Source organism: Salmo salar, chromosome 15 (assembly GCF_965601325.2).
Source record: "Salmo salar chromosome 15, fSalSal1, whole genome shotgun sequence".
Lineage (NCBI taxonomy): Eukaryota > Metazoa > Chordata > Actinopteri > Salmoniformes > Salmonidae > Salmo > Salmo salar.
The window spans coordinates 2654985-2677857 of NC_138305.1; the positions used below are offsets into that span (position 1 = coordinate 2654985).

The 22873-nt window shown below is 44.2% G+C and overlaps 1 protein-coding gene and 1 pseudogene across 15 annotated transcripts in view; both read right to left on the reverse strand.

Annotated features, from left to right (window-relative positions):
* The window catches only part of LOC100195738 (calcium/calmodulin-dependent protein kinase type II subunit beta), a 222652-nt gene extending 202491 nt beyond the window's left edge, over nucleotides 1-20161 (reverse strand). For 9 of the 15 annotated variants that reach the window (XM_045695306.2, XM_045695305.2, XM_045695303.2 and 6 more), the window contains exons 1-2: nucleotides 19811-20160; nucleotides 7398-7492 (exon numbers count right to left, since the gene is read on the reverse strand). In XM_045695306.2, coding sequence (XP_045551262.1) covers nucleotides 7398-7492; nucleotides 19811-19872 — 157 coding nt within the window. In that variant the 5' untranslated portion in view covers nucleotides 19873-20160. Of the gene's footprint in view, nucleotides 1-7397; nucleotides 7493-19810 lie in introns of all 15 variants that reach the window. The other 6 variants (XM_045695285.2, XM_045695280.2, XM_045695278.2 and 3 more) reach the window with 2 other exon arrangements.
* Nucleotides 20162-20595: 434 nt separating this feature from the next.
* Nucleotides 20596-21836, reverse strand: LOC106570799 (zinc-binding protein A33-like; annotated as a pseudogene).
* Between the last annotated feature and the right edge of the window lie 1037 nt (nucleotides 21837-22873).

Here is a 22873-nt window from a genome sequence, read left to right on the forward strand (position 1 = left end):
GTAAAAACAGGTATAGGCTGGTATAGGCTGGTATAGGCTGGTGGTGGCTGGTATAGGATGGTATAGGATGGTATAGGCTGGTATAGGCTGGTGGTGGCAGGTATAGGCTGGTATAGGCTGGTGGTGGCTGGTATATGACGGTATAGGCTGGCATAGGCCGGTATAGGATGGTATAGGCTGGTATAGGCTGGTGGTGGTTGGTATAGGCTGGTATAGGTTGGTGGTGTCTGGTATAGGCTTGTATAGGCTGGTATAGGCTGGTATAGGCTGGTGGTGGCTGGTATAGGCTGGTATAGGATGGTATAGGCTGGTATAAGCTGGTGGTGGCAGGTATAGGCTTGTATAGGATGGTGGTGGCTGGTATAGGCTTATATAGGATGGTATAGGCTGGTATAGGCTGGTATAGGCTGGCATAGGCTTGTATAGGCTGGTGGTGGCTGGTATAGGCTGGTATAGGATGGTATAGGCTGGTATAAGCTGGTGTTGGCAGGTATAGGCTTGTATAGGATGGTATAGCCTGGTATAGGCTGGTGGTGGCTGGTATAGGCTTGTATAGGATGGTATAGGCTGGTATAGGCTGGTTGTGGCAGGTATAGGCTGGTGGTGGCTGGTATAGGCTTGTATAGGATGGTATAGGCAGGTATAGGCTGGTGGTGGCTGCTATAGGATGGTATAGGCAGGTATAGGCTGTTGGTGGCTGGTATAGGATGGTATAGGCAGGTATAGGCTGGTGGTGGTTGGTATAGGATGGTATAGGCTGGTATAGGCTGCTATAGGCTGGTATAGGCTGGTATAGGCTGGTGGTGGCTGGTATAGGTTGGAATAGGATGGTGGTGGCAAAAGCATATTAAAATGTCAATCTAATGTCAAACTCTGTATTGGTTTGTGTGTGGACTGACAGCATATTGTGAGTATCGGTTAGGTGTGCTGGGCAGGGTCAAGATTTGCTCACCACAGAACAAATACCACTGGAACCATGCTGAGGCTATGAGGAGGAGAAGAGATCATGAGGAGATGGAGGAGGAGAAGAGAGGATGAGGGGATGGAGGAGAAGGAGGAGGAGAAGAGAGGATGAGGGGTTGGAGGAGAAGAGAGAATGAGGGGATGGAGGGATGGAGGAGAAGAAGAGAAGATGAGGAGATGGAGGAGGAGAAGAGAGGATGAGGAGAAGGAGGAGGAGAAGAGAGGATGAGGGGATGGAGGAGAAGAGAGGATGAGGATATGTGTTCACTGGTTATGAGAATCCACAGAAACCCACTGCTGCCCAAAAACCCTACAGCGATAGCTGAACTCAACTATGTATTGTACTCTGTGTGTGTGTGTGTGTGTGTGTGTGTGTGTGTGTGTGTGTGTGTGTGTGTGTGTGTGTGTGTGTGTGTGTGTGTGTGTGTGTGTGTGTGTGTGTGTGTGTGTGTGTGTGTGTGTGTGTGTGTGTGTGTGTGTGCGCGCGCACGTGCGTGTGTGTATGAGAGAGAATGAGAGTGCAACAGAAAGTCTGACTGTGCACTTGTGTAGCCTGTGCATCCATTTCTGTGTGTTTCTGTGTGTGGGCATGCATGTCTGATACTGTGAGTCTGTCTGCAAGGTTTTAGCATGCTTGAGTGTGAGGGTGCAGAGTAGACTGATTATTTATGACTCATCATGACAGGAGAGGAGAAGAGGAGAGGAGAGGATTAGAGAGGAGGAGAGGAGGAGAGAAAAGAGGAGGAGAGAGAAGGGAGAAGGAGAGGACAGGAAGAGATACTTGTATCAATCACATCATCACATCTAGGGCGGTGGCGGTTACGAAATTCCATCAGCCGGTGATTGTCAAGCAAATAACTGTCGGTAATTGACCGTTAATTAACATAAACACATTTAGCATCCAGGCTTCCTCGCATAGCCTACAAGCCACTGATTCAGACCTTCGGAACATCTACATTTAAAAAGTCTAATAAATCCATGTAATAAGGCCTACACCATCACAATAAATTCATTATTTATTTTAGACAGGTCTAAAGAAACATGAAATGAAGAAAATGTTGTTTATTTCAGAAGAACAGAATAACATACTCTGAGTTGTCCTTATGTTAGGTCCTGATCTGGCTATGTCATATGGCTGTGGGCTACACTAGTTCATTTAGCAGACAAGATTTGCTTAGAATTCAGTGGCATTATTTTATATTACTTTATACTATGAAGAATTCAATTGAACAAAGCTGAATAAAATAAAACAATATTCTCTTCAAACGATTTGAGGGAGTGTGCACATGAGGCTATTTTGTGTTGAGCGGTTAACAAAGAAATAGGTACTGCTATATGCTTAATTAAGAGCTATTTATGTAACTTTTTTTGTTCTGCAAACATTGGTCTAGGCTGCATGGCACAACTAATGAGGATTTGAAAAAAGTCACTTGAAAGGCATGAGCTCAGCTTTGTGTTTTTTGGGCAGGCTGTACACACTTTGTCAGTCTCTCATTAACAATTTCAGAAGCACTTGATAATACGTCGAATTTCCTGGTGGCATTCCCTTTGTGTGGCCATAATGCACCCTAAAAAAAACATGCCTTTTGCAGCCCGTCTCCCTGAATGCTGCCTGCTCCGAAGACATTCTCACTCACACAGCTCTCCATCACATGATCTGGTCTTTCTCACAGGCTACAAGTGAAGACAGACACATCGGGGACGCAACTGCGCGCATCCTTATCTAATTCCGAGGTGCATATTGAAGATATTGGAAGAACTGTCCACATTTACTTTTCGTCAGCCAACAAGATGAGTAGACCTATCAAACAGCAAAAGCACTTGCCTATGTCAATCTACTATCTCCCATAGTTCAAAAGTTCACCTATTCTATTCTGTGCGAGAAATACATATTCCAAATATAGTCTGGGACAGTTGTGGGATGTGATAGATCCCAAATGAATAAAACCACCAGCATTAAACAACATTTTTGACCCACTAAGGCTGATGCAAGAGATCAGAACATTTAGCTTAAAATGTTGATAAACTATTAGGCTATTTCTTCACATTATAAGTGCAGAAATGCGCACATGGTAGTAGGCTGTAAGTGCAAATATTATCAAAAGTGACTGAAAATGTGATTATGCATGTAATGTTTTTATTATAAGGGTGCATTTTTATGGTGAAAATGATCTTCCCAAACCTGAAACCGTCCACCAAAACTCATGGACCAGGCAAGGAGGGAATTATTCAGAGAGAACAAAGTTAACCCTGAAGGAGCTGCAAAGCTCCACAGCGGAGATTAGAGTATCTGTCCATAGGACCACTTTAAGCCGTACACTCCACAGAGCTGGGCTTTACGGAAGAGTGGCCAGAAAAAAGCCATTGCTTAAAGAAAAAAATAAGCAAACATGTTTGGTGTTCGCCAAAAGGCATGTGGGAGACTCCCCAAACATATGGAAGAAGGTATTCTGGTCAGATTTAGCTTTTTGGCTATCATGGAAAACGCTATGTCTGGTGCAAACCCAACGCCTTTCATCACCCCGAGAACACCATCCCCACAGTGAAGCATGGTGGTGGCAGCAACATGCTGTGGGGATGTTTTTCATCAACAGGGACTGGGAAACTGGTCAGAAATGAAGGAATGATGGATGGTGCTAAATACAGGGAAATTCTTGAGGGAAACCTGTTTCAGTCTTCCAAAGATTTGAGACTGGGACGGAGGTTCACCTTCCAGCAGGACATTGACCCTAAGCATACTGCTAAAGCAACACTTGAGTGGTTTAAGGGGAAACATTTAAATGTCTTGGAATGGCCTAGTCAATGCCCAGACCTAAATCAAATTGAGAATCTGTGGTATGACTTAAAGATTGCTGTACACCAGCGGAACCAACTTGAAGGAGCTGGAGCAGTTTTGCCTTGAAGAATGGGCAAAAATCCCTGTGGCTAGATGTGCCAAGCTTATAGAGACATACCCCAAGAGACGTGCAGCTGTAATTGCTGCAAAAGGTGGCTCTACAAAGTATTGACTTTGGTGGAGTGAATAGTTATGCACACTCAAGTTTTTGGTTTTTGGTCTTATTTCTTGTTTGTTTCACAATAAAAAATATTTTGCATCTTCAAAGTGGTAAGCATGTTGTGTAAATCAAATGATACAAACCCCCCAAAAATGAATTTTAATCCCAGGTTGTAAGGCAAAAAAATTGGGAAAATGCCAGGGAGGTGAATACTTTCACAAGCCACTGTACTAAATAATATACACTACCATTCAAAAGTTTGGGGTCACTTAGAAATGTCCTTGTTTTTCAAAGAAAAGCTAATTATTTGTCCATTAAAATAACATCAAATTGTTGTAAATTACTACGTTAGCTGGAAACGGCAGATTCTTTTAAAGAATATCAGACCCAGTCATCCGACAATGACAAAATGAGACCTAAATACAGCCTAATCCAGGCCAAAAATAGGCTAAATACAGTCTAAATACAGCCTAAATCCAGGCTAAATATAGGCCAAAAATAGGCTAAATACAGCCTAAATCCAGGCTAAATATAGGCTAAATACATGCTAAATACAGGCTAAATATATCCTAAATACAGGCTAAATACAGCCTAAATCCAGGCTAAATATAGGCTAAATACAGGCTAAATATATCCTAAATACAGGCTAAATATATCCTAAATACAGCCTAAATCCAGGCTAAATATTGTCTAAATATAGGCTAAATATATCCTAAATACAGGCTAAATCCAGGCTAAATATAGGCTAAATATAAGCTGAATCCAGGCTAAATATATCCTAAATCCAGCCTAAATCCAGCCTAAATATAGGTTAAATATAGGCTAAATCCAGACCAAATATATCCTAAATACAGGCTAAATACAGGCTAAATCCAGGTCAGACTTCTGTGACTGCCAATGCATTGCAGGTGACTCTGATCCTGCCTACACCCTCACACTAACTCTCTCTCTCATCACCAGTATCTACTATGTCTTAAGCCGTGTTTCATATTCCCATTGATAATATAGTGGCCCAATAGCTGACCGCCTGCAACCCTGTCCAGGCTCCACATCCATAAATAAGCTCTTTGATTGGCTGAGGGCTGTGCCAACAGCCCCACCCTCGACCACCCCTGACATTTGGCAGATGACATTAACAGTTCCTCTGATGGACGGGTTCAACACAGCTTTCACACATAGGCTAACCATACAGTAGCCTTGACAACAATGAAAACAACAACAGTGAATAGCTTCTGGAGGAATGAGATGCAAAGTAACTTATCAGCATTACTGGAAACAAGATATCAATCAGAGTTTTCTGCTCTAATCTGCTCTTACTGTCTGTTTATTATATATCCTGATTGCCTAGTCACTTTTACCATATTACCTCAACTACCTCATACCCCTACACATTGATTCGGAACCACTACTCCTTGTATATTGCCTGATTTGTGTTATTTTATTGTGTTACTGTTTCCTTTTTTGTGTGCTAACTTTCTTTTTTTAACGCATTGTTTGGAGATGGCTCGTAAGCATGTCACAGTAACGTCTACACCTGTTGTATTCGGCGTGTGTGTGTGTGTGTGTGTGTGTGTGTGTGTGTGTGTGTGTGTGTGTGTGTGTGTGTGTGTGTGTGTGTGTGTGTGTGTGTGTGTGTGTGTGTGTGTCAGATGAGAGTCCCGTGCTAAAGGCATGTAGGGGAACAGTCGCATGGCCCACAGCTACCAAGTTCCTGACGTGCCTGCCCTCTCTCCCTCTCTTTCACTCTCCCTCTCTCCCTCCCTCCCTCTCTCTACCCCCTCCCTCCCTCCCTCTCTTGCTCTCTCTCTCCTCCCTCCCTCCCTCCCTCCCTCCCTCCCTCCCTCCCTCCCTCTCTCTCTCTCCCTGGCTCCCTCTCTCTCCCTGGCTCCCTCCCAATATCTCCCTTTCACACATTCATCTATCAATCTCCCTCTCTTTTCCTCTAAGTCCTCCTGCTCTTATGCTTGTGTCATCATACGTTTCAACATTTGTTTTGAACGACATAAAAATATATATGATTTGCCAAGAGGATATCCGAACACCTCAACAAGCAGTACACAAGTCAAAATCATGTCTGTCACTCCCTGTCATGACAAGGATAAAATTACTTTTCAATAAGCCTACACATCCCATTCCCCTCAGATCAAACACTAGGACATGGAGGTAGCTAACACACAGCTCAGATCAAACACTAGGACATGGAGGTAGCTAACACACAGCTCAGATCAAACACTAGGACATGGAGGTAGCTAACACACAGCTCAGCTACAACTTATGTCATATGGGTAGAGTATATACAGTGCATTCGGAAAGTATTCAGACCCCTTAACTTTTTCCACATTTTGTTACATTACAGCCTTATTCTAAAATGGATTAAATCGTTTTTTTCCCTCATCAATCTACACATAATACCCCATAATGACAAAGAAAAACGTTTTTTTTTAATGTTTTCACTTTGTCATTATGGGGTATTGTGATGTCATTATGGGGTATTGTGTTGTCATTATGGGGTATTGTGATGTCATTATGGGGTATTGTGATGTCATTATTGGGTATTGTGTGTAGACTGATGAGGAACAACATTGATTTAATCCATTTTAGAATAAGGCTGTAATGTAACAAAATGTGGAAAAAGTTAAGGGGTCTGAATACTTTCCGAATGCACTGTATGTAGATATATGGGCTATAGACAGAGAGCCATGTGTCCTATAATGTAGCAGGCCTACTGTTTTACGTAAGCAGTTCTGATTAGTAACCTAGCTACGGTACAGTACCAGCTCCCGACATGTGGCAGGCTAGGTTCCACTCTTCCAAGTCATATTGCAATCTGAGCATCAACTATTTAAATAAAATATCAACCGTGAGAATATGGGATGAGCTAGACTCCACTTTAACTCTGAGAGATAGATACTGAAAATGCAGTGTCATCTTCACCATGTTAAGAGAGATATGCTTGTCTCTGGCTCAGGGGGGAATATGTTGAGGCTACAAGACATCAACCATAATAATCAAATACAATGAGCCAAAAGCCAACACAAAGTCTGATAGCAAATCAAATCAAGTGCATAAAATAAGCCAGCATGTATGCGATGCATAAAGGTTTATAATGAATTCACTGTCATATATAGTTAAGTTTAAAAAGACTGAGCCATGACCCACCATGAACATGACCTCTCTCTCTCTCTCTCTCTCTCTCTCTCTCTCTCTCTCTCTCTCTCTCTCTCTCTCAAAAAGGTTACCAATCTAATTACAGCAGTAAAAATACATGTTTTGTCATACCCTTGGTATACGGTCTGACATACCATTGCTGTCTGCCAATCAGCATACAGGGCTTGAACCGCCCGGTTTATAATACCTGTTGGCTCATAGATAGTACAGCTGTGCAACCAAATGTGGACAACAAGTGAAACAGCACTTGGGGACAGAGTTTATGCTTACCTCTTGCAGATAGCTTTTTGGTGTTGATTATTTTGGCAGCATATTCCTGTCCAGTACACAGCTTGACACATCTGCGCACCACTGAAAATGCTCCCCTGGAAACAGAGAGAAAAGAAACAGAACAGCCAGTCAGACATATTTCATAGTTAAAATGAGGGAGCTATACAGTAGTTTCTCTGAATTGTATACACAGTAACCTACGGCATAATAAGGCTTTCTGCCAGCACAGCAAGTGTCTCCGCCTTCTATACCTGGCTGGGCTGGCATGATAATGATGGTAACAGAATATACTGTAAGAGTTTGTCTACATAACAGGTTCCCCTGAGGTTCACTCCACAAAGTCAGCAAGTACTGTATCATATAAGATGATTTTGTGTGTGTGTGTGTGTGTGTGTGTGTGTGTGTGTGTGTGTGTGTGTGTGTGTGTGTGTGTGTGTGTGTGTGTGTGTGTGTGTGTGTGTGTGTGTGTGTGTGTGTGTGTGTGTGTGAGAGAGAGAGACACGTGAGAGAGAAGGTGTGTGTATTTGTGTATTTGTTGCTGTTGTTTGTTGTTTTTACATATGCCTAACGCAAAATCAGCGTTGCCAAGATTTGCTTTTCGTGTCAATTTTAATGAAGTATCCAAATTCAAATGGAAGCAGTTTAGATTTGATTATTAGTCACATGCACAGGGTCGCAGATGTAATTGCAGGGTACAATGAAATTCTTAAACACAGAGTTCCAACTGCAGGTCAAAAAGAAAAGTGAATGAAACAATAATACATATAATTCTGATACACATTTACAACTGTAACAATGATAAATGTCCATTGGGGGGTGGGGGCAGGGTAAATATCTGTTGTGGCCTTGTCAAATAGATGTAATTTACTATGATTTGTTTAAGGCCCAGTGCAGTCAAAAACGTGATGTTCCTGTCTTTTATAAACTCTGCTGCTGCTACTCACTGTTTATTATCTATGCATAGTCACTTTACAAATTACCTCGACTAACCTGTACCCCCGCACATTGGCTCGGTACCGGTACCCCCTGTACATAGCCTTGTTATTGTTATGTCATTTTCTTGTGTGACTTAAAAAATAAGTTTATTTAGTAAATATTCTATTTCTTGAACTGCATTGTTGGTTAACCTCTACAGGATCGGTGTCCCTATACCGGGGCGGTTGTTGCTAACGTGCGCTAATGTGAATAGAATGACGTTGTAAATAACATCCAACTTTCCAGGACATAGACATGTCTTATGAACTCAGCAAAAAAAGAAACGTCCTCTCACTGTCAGCTGCGTTTATTTTCAGAAAACTTAACATGTGTAAATATTTGTATGAACATAACAAGATTCAACAACTGAGACATAAACTGAACAAGTTCCACAGACATGTGACTAACAGAAATTGAATAATGTGTCCCTGAACAAAGGGGGGGTCAAAATCAAAAGTAACAGTCAGTATCTGGTGTGGCCACCAGCTGCATTAAGTGCTACAGTGCATCTCCTCCTCATGGGCTGCACCAGATTTGCCAGTTCTTGCTGTGAGATGTTACCCCACTCGTCCACCAAGGCACCTGCAAGTTCCCGGACATTTCTGGGGGGAATGGCCCTAGCCCTCATGCTCCGATCCAACAGGTCCCAGACGTGCTCAATGGGATTGAGATCCGGGCTCTTCGCTGGCCATGGCAGAACACTGACATTCCTGTCTTGCAGGAAATCACGCACAGAACGAGCAGTATGGCTGGTGGCATTGTCATGCTGGAGGGTCATGTCAGGATGAGCCTGCAGGAAGGGTACCACGTGAGGGAGGAGGATGTCTTCCCTGTAACGCATAGCTTTGAGATTGCCTGCAATGACAACAAGCTCAGTCCGATGATGCTGTGACACACCGCCCCAGACCATGACGGACCCTCCACCTCCAAATCGATCCCGCTCCAGAGTACAGGCCTCGGTGTAACGCTCATTCCTTCGACGATAAACGTGAATCCGACTATCACCCCTGGTGAGACAAAACCGCGACTCGTCTTTTTGCCAGTCCTGTCGGGTCCAGCGACGGTGGGTTTGTGCCCATAGGCGACGTTGTTGCCAGTGATGTCTGGTGAGGACCTGCCTTACAACAGGCCTACAAGCCCTCAGTCCAGCCTCTCTCAGCCTATTGCGGACAGTCTGAGCACTGATAGAGGGACTGTGCTTCCCTGGTGTAACTCTGGCATTTTTTGTTGCCATCCTGTACCTGTCCCGCAGGTGTGATGTTCGGATGTACTGATCATGTGCTGGTGTTGTTACACGTGGTCTGCCACTGCGAGGACGATCAGCTGTCCATCCTGTTTCCCTGTAGCGCTGTCTTAGGTGTCTCACAGTACGGACATTGCAATTTATTGCCCTGGCCACATCTGCAGTCCTCATGCCTCCTTGCAGCATGCCTAAGGCACGTTCACGCAGATGAGCAGGAACCCTGGGCATCTTTCTTTTGGTGTTTTCAGAGTCAGTAGAAAGGCCTCTTTACTGTCCTAAGTTGTCATAACTGTGACCTTAATTGCCTACCGTCTGTAAGCTGTTAGTGTCTTAACGACCATTCCACAGGTGCATGTTCATTAATTGTTTGTGGTTCATTGAACAAGCATGGGAAACAGTGTTTAAATCCTTTACAATGAAGATCTGTGAAGTTATTTGGATTTTTACTAATTATCTTTGAAAGACAGGGTCCTGATAAAGGGACGTTTCTTTTTTTTGCTGAGTTTATATAGTGCCTTCAGAAATGATTCATACCCCTTGACTTGTTCCACATTTTGTTGTGTTACAGCCTCAATTCAAAATGGATTCAAATTTAAATAAAATCACCCATCTACACCCCATAGTAAGTGAAACACTTTCAATAGCTCATTTATTGAAAACGAAAAACACAACTATTGAATTTACGTAAGTATTCACTCCCAAGTTAATACTTTGTAGAAGCACCTTTGCCAGCGATTACAGCTGTGTCTTTCTGAGTAAGTCTCTAAAAGCTTTCCACACCTGGATTGTGCAACATTTGCCCATTATTCTTAAACAAATTCTTAAAGTTATGTCAAATTCGTTGTTGATCATTGCTAGACAACCATTTTCAGGTATTGCCATAGATTTCCAAGCAGATTTAAGTTAAAACTATAACTCGGCCACTCAGCAACATTCACTGTCTTCTTTCTAATCATCTCCAGCGTAGATTTGGCCTTATGTTTTAGGGTATTGTCCTGCTGAAAGGTGATTTCATCTTCCAGTGTCTGGTGAAAAGCAGACTGAACTAGGTTTTCCTCTAGGATTTTGCCTGTGCTTAGTTCTATTCCGTTTCTTTCCAATCCTGAAAAACTCCCCAGTCCTTAACGATTACAAGCATACCCATAACATGATGCAGCCGACACTATACTTGAAAATATGGGGAGTGGTAGTCAGTGATGTGTTGTATTGGATGTGCCCCAAACATAACACTTTGTATTAAAGACAAAAAGTTAATTGCTTTGCCACATTTTTTGCAGTGTCTTGTTGCAAACAAGATGCATGTTTTGGAATATTTATATTCTATACAGCCTTCCTTCTTTTCACTCTGTCAATTAGGTTAGTATTGTGGAGTAACTACAATGTTGTTGATCCATCCTCAGTTTTCTTTTATCACAACCATTAAGCTCTGTAACTGTTTTAAAGTCACCATTGGTCTCATGGTGAAATCCCTGAGCGGTTTCATTCCTCTCCAGCAACTGAGTTATTTGTAGTGACTGGGTGTATTGATACACCATCCAACATTTTTGTTTTTTACTCATGTTTTTTACTCAGGGTATTGTGTGTAGGTCAGTGACAAAAAAATCTCAATTTTATAAATATTTAATTCAGGGTGTAACAACAAAAATTGAGAAATTCAAGGGGGTGAATACTTTCTGAAGGCCCAGTATATTTCCAAACTATATGAAGTTGGAATTATACTGTGAAATTTAGAAAATTATGATAATGCCCTTTAAGTGTAAGAACTGTTTGAAAAGACTTCCTGAAATTTTAGCCTGTTTTGGTGGGAAGGATTTTAAGGCCTTCCGTGATGACATCACCATGCGGTAAATTAGTTAATAGACCGATAAGAACGAGAGTTCCAAACCTTTCCTGCAAATTTTCAGTTTTCCCCTACCCACTCAAACCACTCCCAGACAGTCCTATCAGACCCGGCACCAGGATAAAGTGACTTAGGGGGCAGTTGAAATCGGTGAGGGGGCACAATTTGGGGGGTTCTTGCATTGAAATGATATTGAATTCTGCTTCTATAATCACGCTATACCACAATAAATATCAAGTTAATATACCAAGACTCTGAGATCATTGAGTGATTTTGAAATCTTTAGCCTATCTCTGCTGTGCTGTATCAGCACAATATACAGCCCCCTACAGCTAGGCCGGTTTGGTAATGAAAATAGGCTACAAGATAGATAGTCTGTTTTTAAATTGGTGAATGCCCTATGTGAACGCAGCCGTACACACAGCTGTCTTGCCAAAATAATGAGATCTAAATGCAGAAAGTAGTAGACTAGTTATTCATGCATCCAAACAAAAATACTGAATAGCGTTTTGAATACCAACGCAACTGCAAATGCGAACCAATGTCAACAGAACAAAACAGAGGTACCAAGTAGTAGGCCTAGTAAACAAAATATCAGATCGATAAAGTTATGACACAATCTACATTTAGGCTAGTTACATTAACAGTAAACAAAATATCAGATCGATAAAGTTATGACACAATCTACATTTAGGCTAGTTACATTAACAGTAAACAAAATATCAGATCGATAAAGTTATGACACAATCTACATTTAGGCTAGTTACATTAACAGTAAACAAAATATCAGATCGATAAAGTTATGACACAATCTACATTTAGGCTAGTTACATTAACAGTAAACAAAATATCAGATCGATAAAGTTATGACACAATCTACATTTAGGCTAGTTACATTAACAGTGAACAAAAGGGGAGTGAAGATCCAAACAACCAAAACATAGCCTACAGTCTAGTACAGTGACATGCAGCCATGCACAGCTGTCTTACCAAATAAATAGGCCTATACTGTCAAGGCTCAGGAGAAGACCCTGATACAGACAGGCACACACCTGTCTACATAAGGTCGCACAGTTGACAGTTCATGTTAGAGCAAAAACCAAGCCATGAGATCGAAGGAATTGAAGGTTCATAAGAACACGCTGGCCTCCAGCATTCTTAAATGGAACAAATTTGAAACCACCAATACTCTACCTAGAGCTGGCTGGGATAGATGATGGTCTCATGTCCTGTCCAATACTGACCACTACTCTGGTGCATAGCCCAGTATGCATACTCTGGGTTTTCAGATGCTTCCCCGTTCCTGTTGATCTACTCCTTGGCCACACCTCTATACCAGTGAGGATGGTCCCCCACCTCCACCTCCCAGCTGAGCTTTCCTGAGCTGAACCCCTCAGAGCCCAGAACTGTGATGCAAATGGTGTTCCTCTCTGGGTTGTCAGGGAGCTGCTGCCTTTTGCCTAAATGTCTCACACTGGTCAGATCAGAGAGAGAGAGCCAGCGGGAAGCAGTGTTGGGGTCCAGAATCACAGGAGTGTATTTGACAATCCCCTGCATATTCTCTCAGACTCTGAACTGCAGGTTGCTCAGGTATTTGGCCACATCTATCAGTGCTCCTGAGACCAGCTGTGGATCCGGCAGTGTGTACTGGGCTCTGGAGAATGTCTGGGTGTGTTTGTAACTCTTGAGAAATGGCACCTCTCGTTTCAGGAATTCTTGTTTCACAGCAGTGATGCTTTCTGTGAGAGAAGAAATATGGTCCTGAATGTTCTTCATCTCTCTAGCAATCGTTTTCCTCTTCTCCTCCTCTTCCTCCCTCAGTGCTGCCAGTCTGGCCTCCTCTACCTCTCTCAGGAACTGGTGAAGCTTCTCAAACTCACCTCTGATCTGTCTCTGTGGATACCAGCTGCTTCTTGGAGTATTGCATTTCATTGTACGTCTTTTCAATGTTTGTACATTTGTCCCGCCTGTTCTGCAATGACTCTAAATCTGATTCTAGACATTCTAGACATGCCTTCCTCACACATGTTGATTTTGTACCCCCACACCAGACATGATCAGGCCACGCAGGATGAAATATGAAAACAAACTCTGAACCAATTATATTAATTTGTTGGCAGGTCAAAAAGCATTAAACATTTATGGAAATTTAGCTAGCGAGCTTGCTGGGATATAAACATTGGGTTGTTATTTTACCTGAAATGCACAAGGTCCTCTACTCCGACAATTAATCCATAAAACGGAATTCCTTTCATGTCATCTCTCCTCCTTCCTCAGGCTTCTTTTTGATACTTCTTTTGACTTTATATGGTGGTTGGCAACCAACTTTCCGATACATTACTACAACCGACTGGAGTGTGGATGTCAGTTCATCTTTCAATCACCCACGTGGGTATATGCTCTTAAAAACCAATGAGGAGACGGGAGAGGCTGGACTCGCAGCGCACTGAGCGTCACAAATATAACCTATTTCTGTTTTAGAGGCACGCGAGCAGTGTGGGTGAAATGACTGGATAACATCTACAGTTGAAGTTGGAAGTTTACATACACTTAGGTTGGAGTCATTTAAACTCGTTTTTCAACCACTCCACAAATTTCTTGTTAACAAACTATAGTTTTGGCAAGTCGGTTAGGACATCTACTTTGTGCATGACACAAGTAACTCTGTCACGAGTGCTGTCTTCGAATTCCCTGTCATAAATTAGCCAAGGCGCAGCGTGCCGGTAGTTCCACATATTTTATTTGTGAACTCGAACAAAACAATAAACAGCTGAAAGTGAAACAAACGTGACGTTCTGGGGCTGCACAAACACAGCTGCACAAAAACAAGATCCCACGAAAACACAGGGAAAAACAGGCTGTCTAAGTATGGCTTCCAATCAGAGACAACGATAGAAAGCTGCCTCTGATTGGAAACCATACCCGGCCAAAACATAGAAACAAAAACATAGAATGCCCACCCACCTATCACACCCTGGCCTAGCTAAACAGAGAAAACACAGCTCTCCTAGGTCAGAGCATGACAGTACCCCCCCAAAGGTGCGGACTCCCGGCTGCAAACCTGAAGCTATTGGGGAGGGTCCGGGTGGGCATCTATAATTGGCGGCGGCTCTGGTTCCGGGCGTAGCACCCCCCCCCCCCACCCCCGCTCACTGATCCTCCCGCTTCTGTGTGTCTGGAGGAACCAGACCGTGGATCATCGCTGGAGGCTTTGGAACGCCAACCGCTGCTGAAGACTCTGGGCTGAAGGCCGCCGCTGAAGACTCTGGGCTGCAGACCGCCGTTGAAGACTCTGGGCTGCAGACCGCCGTTGAAGTCTCTGGGCTGCAGACCACCGTTGAAGACTCTGGGCTGCAGACCGCCGTTGAAGACTCTGGGCTGCAGACCGTCGCTGGAGGCTCCGGACTGGAGAGCGTCGCTGGAGGCTCCGGACTGGAGAGCGTCGCTGGAGGCTCCGGACTGGGGAGCTTCGCTGGAGGCTCCGGACTGAGGAGCGTCACTGGAGGCTCCGGGCTGCAGACCGCCGTTGAAGACTCTGGGCTGCAGACTGTCGCTGGAGGCTCCGGACTGGGGAGCATCGCTGGAGGCTCCGGACTGAGGAGCGTCGCTGGAGGCTCCGGATTGAGGAGCATCGCTGGAGGCTCCGGGCTCAGAAGCGTCACTGGAGGCTCCGGGCTGAGGAGCGTCACTGGAGGCTCCGGACTGAGGAGCGTCACTGGAGGCTCCGGGCTAAGAAGCGTCGCTGGAGGCTCCGGACTGAGAAGCGTCGCCGAAGGCTCCGGACTGGAGAGCGTCGTTGTAGGTTCCGGACTAGGGACCGTTGTTGCAAGCTCCATGCCTTGGATCATCAATACAGGTTCCGTGCCCTGGATTATCACTGGAGGCTTCATGCCATGGATCATCTCTACAGGTGCCGGGCCATGGATTATCCCTACAGGCTTCGTGCCATGGATTATCCCTACAGGCACCGGACCATAGATAATCCCTACAGGCTTCTTGCCATGGATTATCTCTACAGGCTCCGGGCCATGGATTACCTCTGGAGGCTTCGTGCCATGGAACATCCCTACAGGCTCCGGGTCATGGATCATCACTAGAGGCTTCGTGCCATGGATCATCTCTACAGGCTTCGGACCATAGATTATCACTGGAGGCTTTATTCGTGGAGCTGGAACAGGTCTCACCGGACTGGGGAGACGCACTGAGGACCGAGTGCTCAAAGCAGGCACCGGCCATACTGGGCTATGGAGGCGTACTGGAGGAAGAGTGTGAGAACCAGGCACAGGACGCACTGGGCTATGGAGGCGCACTGGAGGAAGAGTGCGAGGAGCAGGCACAGGACGTACTGGGCTCTGGAGGCACACTGGAGGAAGAGTGCGAGGAGCATGCACAGGACGTACTCGGCTCTGGAGGCGCACTGGAGGAAGAGTGCGAGGAGCATGCACAGGACGTACTGGGCTCTGGAGGCGCACTGGAGGAAGAGTGCGAGAAGCAGGCACAGGACGTACTGGGCTCCGGAGGCGCACTGGAGGAAGAGTGCGAGGAGCTTGCACAGGACGTACTGGGCTATGGTGGCGCACTGGAAGGAGAGTTCGCGGAGCAGGCACAGGACGTACTGGGCTCTGGAGGCGCACTGGAGGGCAGGAATGCTGAGCGGGCATACTCCAAGCTGGCTGAGTGCCAACCTTAGCATGACAACGGTGAGGAGCTTGCACCGAGCGCACCGGGCTGTGAGTGCGCATGGGTGACACTGTGCACACCACCGCATAACACGGTGCTTGTACAGTCACTCGCTCCCCACGGTAAGCACGGGGAGTTGGCTTAGGTCTTAAACCCGCCTTAGCCAATCTACCCGTGTGCTGCCTCTCGGGCTCCTGTAGCTCTCTTGGCCGTTCTTCCCAGTATCGCCGTTCCGCCTTCGCTGCCTCTATCTCCTCCGGCGGGCGGCGATACTCTCCCGGCCTTGTCCAAGGTCCTGCCCCATCCAGGATCTCTTCCCAGGTCCAGTCCTCTGATCCACACTGCTTGGTCCTGCTCGTCTTCTTGGTGAGCGCACGCTGCTTGGCTTTCTTTTGGTGGGATCTTCTGTCACGAGTGCTGTCTTCGAATTCCCTGTCATAAATTAGCCAAGGCGCAGCGTGCCAGTGGTTCCACATATTTTATTTGTGAACTCGAACAAAACAATAAACAGGTGAATCTGAAACAAATGTGACGTTCTGGGGCTGCACAAACACAGCTGCACAAAAATAAGATCCCACGAAAACACAGGGAAAAACAGGCTGCCTAAGTATGGCTTCCAATCAGAGACAACGATAGACAGCTGCCTCTGATTGGAAACCATACCCGGCCAAAACACAGAAACAAAAACATAGAATGCCCACCCACATATCACACCCTGGCCTAGCTAAACAGAGAAAACACAGCTCTCCTAGGTCAGAGCGTGACAAACTCTTCCAACAATTGTTTACAGACAGATTATTTCACTTATAATTCACTGTATCACAATTCCAGTGGGTCAGAAGTTTACATACACTAAGTTGACTGTGCCTTTAAACAGCTTGGAAAATTCCAGAAAATTATGTCATGGCTTTAGAAGCTTCTGATAGGCTAATTGACATCATTTGAGTCAATTGGAGGTGTACCTGTGGATATATTACAAGGCCTACCTTCAAACTCAGTGCCTCTTTGCTTGACATCATGGGAAAATCAAAAGAAATCAGCCAAGACCTCAGAAAAAAAAATTGTAGACCTCCACAAGTCTGGGTCACTCTTGGGAGCAATTTCCAAATGCCTGACAGTACCACGTTCATCTGTACAAACAATAGTACGCAAGTATAAACACCATGGGACCACGCAGCCGTCATACCGCTCAGGAAGGAGACGCGTTCTGTCTCCTAGAGATGAACGTACTTTGGTGTGAAAAGTGCAAATCAATCCCAGAACAACAGCAAAGGACCTTGTGAAGATGCTAGAGGAAACAGGTACCAAAGTATCCATATCCACAGTAAAACGAGTCCTATATCGACATAACCTGAAAGGCCGCTAAGCAAGGAAGAAGCCACTGCTCCAAAACCGCCACAAAAAAGCCAGACGACGGTTTGCAACTGCACATGGGGACAAAGATCGTACTTTTTGGAGAAATGTCTTCTGGTCTGATGAAACAAAAATAGAACTGTTTGGCCATAATGACCATCGTTATGTTTGGAGGAAAAAGGGGGAGGCTTGCAAGCTGAAGAACACCATCCAACCTTGAAGCATGGGGGTGGCAGCATCATGTTGTGGGGGTGCTTCGCTGCAGGAGGGACTGGTGCACTTCACAAAATAGATGGCATCACGAGGCAGGAAAATGATGTGGATATATTGAAGCAACATCTCAAGACATCAGTCAGGAAGTTAAAGCTAGGTCACAAATGGGTCTTCCAAATGTACCCCAAGCATACTTCCAAAGTTGTAGCAAAATGGCTTAAGGACAACAAAGTCAAGGTACTGGAGTGGCCATCATAAAGCCCTGACCTCAATCATATGGAACATTTGTGGACAGAACTGAAAACGCGTGTGCGAGCGAGCAAAGAGGCCTACAAACCTGACTCAGTTATGCTAGCTCTGTCAGGAGGAATGGGCCAAAATTCACCCACCCTATTGTGGGAAGCTTGTGGAAGGCTACCTGAAATGTTTGACCCAAGTTAAACAATTTAAAGGCAATGCTACCAAATACTAATTGAGTGTATGTAAACTTCTGACCCACTGGGAATGTGATGAAAGAAATAAAAGCTGAAATAAATCCTTCTCTCTACTATTATTCTGACATTTCACATTCTTAAAATAAAGTGGTGATCCTAACTGACCTAAGACAGGACATTTTTACTAGGATTAAATGTCAGGAATTGTGAAAAACTGAATTTAAATGTATTTGGCTAAGGTGTATGTAAACTTCCGACTTCAACTGTATGTGCAAATGTTTTTTGCTACGCTAGCGGTGTGGTCAGCATGTTCGCTCCAGGTAAATGTTACATTTGTTCAGCCATTCCTGGACATGTGACCATCAACAAGCTACATTTGGACAGTACCAAAACAAATGATCTAATGAATCTGTCTCTTCGCAGAAAATATGAAGAGCTGGGATGGTTGTATGCCCCATATACTGTATATAACATTCTATTGGTTGCAAGAATGTTGCATAATAATTTAAATGGAAAACTGAGTTTTGAATCCGCCCTTTTTTTGCGCATCAGTTCATAAACCATGTTCCATGGAATGGTACATCGAAAATATCTTCCCAACTACTGTATCTTGCCATCTATATTGCACAGCTGTCCATTTTTTGGTCTTTAATTGAAACTGGTATACTTTTTTTTATTTATCACAATTTTCTTTAACCAATTTTGGTATTTAATGCAGGGTCGACAGACAAGTTACTTACTTTTCCCCCGTTTCACTTACCTCTTTCATATTTGCAAAAATGCTGCAATTAGTTGGTTGTAGTTTTGGGTAGAGGAGACGTTTCCATATATTTTTGTTAGCTGCATGTGTGACAGAACTCCACCATTTTTATTTATGATATCATTTAGAAAGATTCTACGTTTAAAAAAAAAAACATTAGTATATTGGAATTGAAACACAATATTTGTTGTAATATTTGTTCTGTCTTTTCTGGTGGATTAAATTGAAATTGCAACCAACTTTCTATGTCTTGTTTTAAAAATAGCGATATTTTGGAGATTATTTAATTTTCAAATAACCGAAAGTGAGAGGTCATAATCTGAATAAAGGGAAAAAGGCCAGTTACACATTATTTACGGCAAACTGCCGCCCCGCTCTTCGACCGCTCAAAATGTCACTGTCTCCCGGGTCGCTTTGCCTGCTGATAGCGGACCGGGAGAGAGAGAGGGGCGATTTGGAGAGCGGTGTAGCTCGCCAACCGACGCGCTATAGTGCCCAGTGTCCAGTGCCTAGAGTATGGATACATTTTTGGATAGTTTTGACTACTTTTTTAAAGAGCGCAGGGAACAATCATTTATTGTGAGTGTGTGTGAGAGAGATAGAGAGAGAGAGAAATGAGAGTGAGACATTTGAAATGTCTTTATTATTTTGGAACTTTTGTTAGTGTAATGTTTACTGTTCTTTTTTTATTGTTTATTTCACTTTGTTTATTATCTATTTCACTTGCTTTGGTAATGTAAGCATATGTTTACCATGCCAATAAAGCCTATTAAATTGAAATTGAAATTGAGAGAGAGTTGCGCTGCTGTTGAAAAAGACAACGGTAACAACACAGCTCCCTGACGCAAACTAACGACAACAGTCAGCCAGTCAAACATTCCCATTCATGCAAATAACCACAATAAATAAGCTTACTTTCCCAGCTCTTCGTATAGCTGAAAATCGTCCGTGAATCGTGTACAGGTTGTCGCAGCCATGTCTCCGTATCTCGTGCTTCTCTCACGGTTGCTCCTTCGCTTGATATGATCCTCCTGCGCGATATGTACTTTATCTCAAAATATGCGTGTTCTTTCTGAGCTGCGGCGATTCAAAGATAGACTTGTACGGCAGCGGATAGGTTTCGGTTTGATAAGGAATGCAGGCAGGCGAGCGAGCGAGCGACCAAGTTGGCTTGCTTTACCTCGTCTATCCCACTATCTATCTACTTACTGTACCCTATCGTTCCTCACCCAGTGCGCTTGACAGCAAATGGTGAAGCGCTCCAAAGACCTGTGACGAGAGCTGCTCAGCGCTGCCCTCGTTTGGGCGCTGCGCTTAACTACCCGTGTGTACAGTACTTCCAAACATGGGCAGATGTAATAAGCTATTTGTGTTTGGTGGAAGGGGTATGATGTAGATTCAAATTATTTCAATGACAGATATAAAATGCAATGGCAATGCATTACAAACAATAGCCTACATTAAAATCAATCTGTATGTATTGTAATCGTCTGTAGGCCTAGGCCTATGTAATGTTAGAATAGGCCTACAGTCATGCAAGTATATTAAACAAATAATAATATAGAAAATGTTTCAAGGTACATGGTTGTGGTATGGACTGCCCAATGCAACAGCTGCAGTAAATCATATTGAGCTGTCAAATAACTTCCTTTACACATGCTACAGGATGTGGTCTATATTGAAATAATTCTATAACAGCTTCATTCTGTTGTGACATTACCCCTCTGTCTGTAGTCCAGCTGTAATCTGATCCTCTGGGGTCTCCTCTTCAGAGTGAGGGTCTCATGTCCTGCCCAGTACTGACCACTACTCTGGTGCATAGCCCAGTATGCATACTCTGGGTTTTCAGATGCTTCCCCGTTCCTGTTGATCGACTCCTTGGCCACACCTGTATACCAGTGAGGGTGGTCCCCCACCTCCACCTCCCAGCTGAGCTTTCCTGAGCTGAACCCCTCAGAGCCCAGAACTGTGATGCAAATGGTGTTCCTCTCTGGGTTGTCAGGGAGCTGCTGCCTTTTGCCTAAATGTCTCACACTGGTCAGATCATCAGGCAGAGAGAGCCAGCGGGAAGCAGTGTTGGGGTCCAGAATCACTGGAGTGTATTCTACAATCCCCTGCATATTCTCCCAGACTCTGAACTGCAGGTTGCTCAGGTATTTGGCCACATCTATCAGTGCTCCTGAGACCAGCTGTGGATCCGGCAGTGTGTACTGGGCTCTGGAGAATGTCTGGGTGTGTTTGTAGCTCTTGAGAAATGGCACCTCTCGTTTCAGGAATTCTTGTTTCACAGCAGTGATGTTTTCTGTGAGAGAAGAAATATGGTCCTGAATGTTCTTCATCTCTCTGGCAATCGTCTTCCCCTTCTCCTCCTCTTCCTTCCTCAGTGCTGCCAGTCTGGCCTCCTCTACCTCTCTCAGGAACTGGTGAAGCTTCTCAAACTCACCTCTGGTCTGTCTCTGTGGATAGCAGCTGTTTCTTGGAGTATTGCATTTCATTGTACGTCTTTTCAATGTTTTTACATTTGTCCCGCCTGTTCTGCAATGACTCTAAATCTGATTCTAGACATTCTAGACATGCCTTCCTCTGAAACAGTATCCCCCTTCCCGCTTCACACTCTACCCTGGACTCCCATCTCTCCCTCAATCTTTGTCAGGAAGCTTCTCCAATGAAAAGTGAATTACAGCGAATCTTGAATCAAGTGAATCTTCCTTAGAAGATTTCCTCTTACAGACCAGACAGTTCTTGTACAGTGGCTTGCGAAAGTATTTACCCCCTTGGCATTTTTCCTATTTTGTTGCCTTACAACCTGGAATTAAAATTGATTTTTGGGGGGTTTGTATCATTTGATTTACACAACATGCCTACCACTTTGAAGATACAAAATATGTTTTATTGTGAAACAAACAATAAATAAGACAAAAAGCAGAACTTGAGCATGCATAACTATTCCCCCCCCCCCCCCCAAAGTCAATACTTTGTAGAGCCACCTTTTGAGCCAGTCTCTTGTGGTATGTCTCTATAAGCTTGGCGCATCTAGCCACTTGGATTTTTGGCCATTCTTCAAGGCAAAACTGCTCCAGCTCCTTCAAGTTGGATAGGTTCCGCTGGTGTACAGCAATCTTTAAGTCATACCACAGATTCTTAATTGGATTGAGGTCTGGGCTTTGACTAGGCCATTCCAAGACGTTTAAATGTTTCCCCTTAAACCACTCGAGTGTTGCTTTAGCAGTATGCTTAGGGTCATTGTCCTGCTGGAAGGTGAAACTCCGTCCCAGTCTCAAATCTCTGGAAGACTAAAACAGGTTTCCCTCAAGAATTTCCATGACTTTAGCGCCTTCCATCATTCCTTCAATTCTGACCAGTTTTCCAGTCCCTGCCGATGAAAAACCTCCCCACAGCATGGGATGGTGTTCTCGGGGTGATGAAAGGTGTTGGGTTTGCGCCAGACATAGCATTTTTCTTGACAGCCAAATAGCTCAATTTTAGTCTGATCTGACCAGAATACCTTCTTCCATATGTTTGTGGAGTCTCCCACATGCCTTTTGGCAAACACAAAACGTGTTGGCTTATTTTTTTCTTTAACCTGTTGGGGGTAGGGGGCAGTATTGACACGGCCGGATAAAAAACGTACCCGATTTAATCTGGTTACTACTCCTGCCCAGTAACTAGAATATGCATATAATTATTGGCTTTGGATAGAAACACCCTAAAGTTTCTAAAACTGTTTGAATGGTGTCTGTGAGTATAACAGAATTCATATGGCAGGCAAAAACCTGAGAAGATTCCTTACAGGAAGTGCCCTCTCTGACAAGATCTTGTTCTTCTTGTCTCTGTTTATTGAAGACTGAGGATCTTTGCTGTAACGTGACACTTCCTACGGCTCCCATAGGCTCTCACAGCCCGGGAAAAAGCTGAATGATATCGAGGCAGCCCCAGGCTGAAACACATTTGCGCTTTTGGCAAGTGGCCGATCAGAGG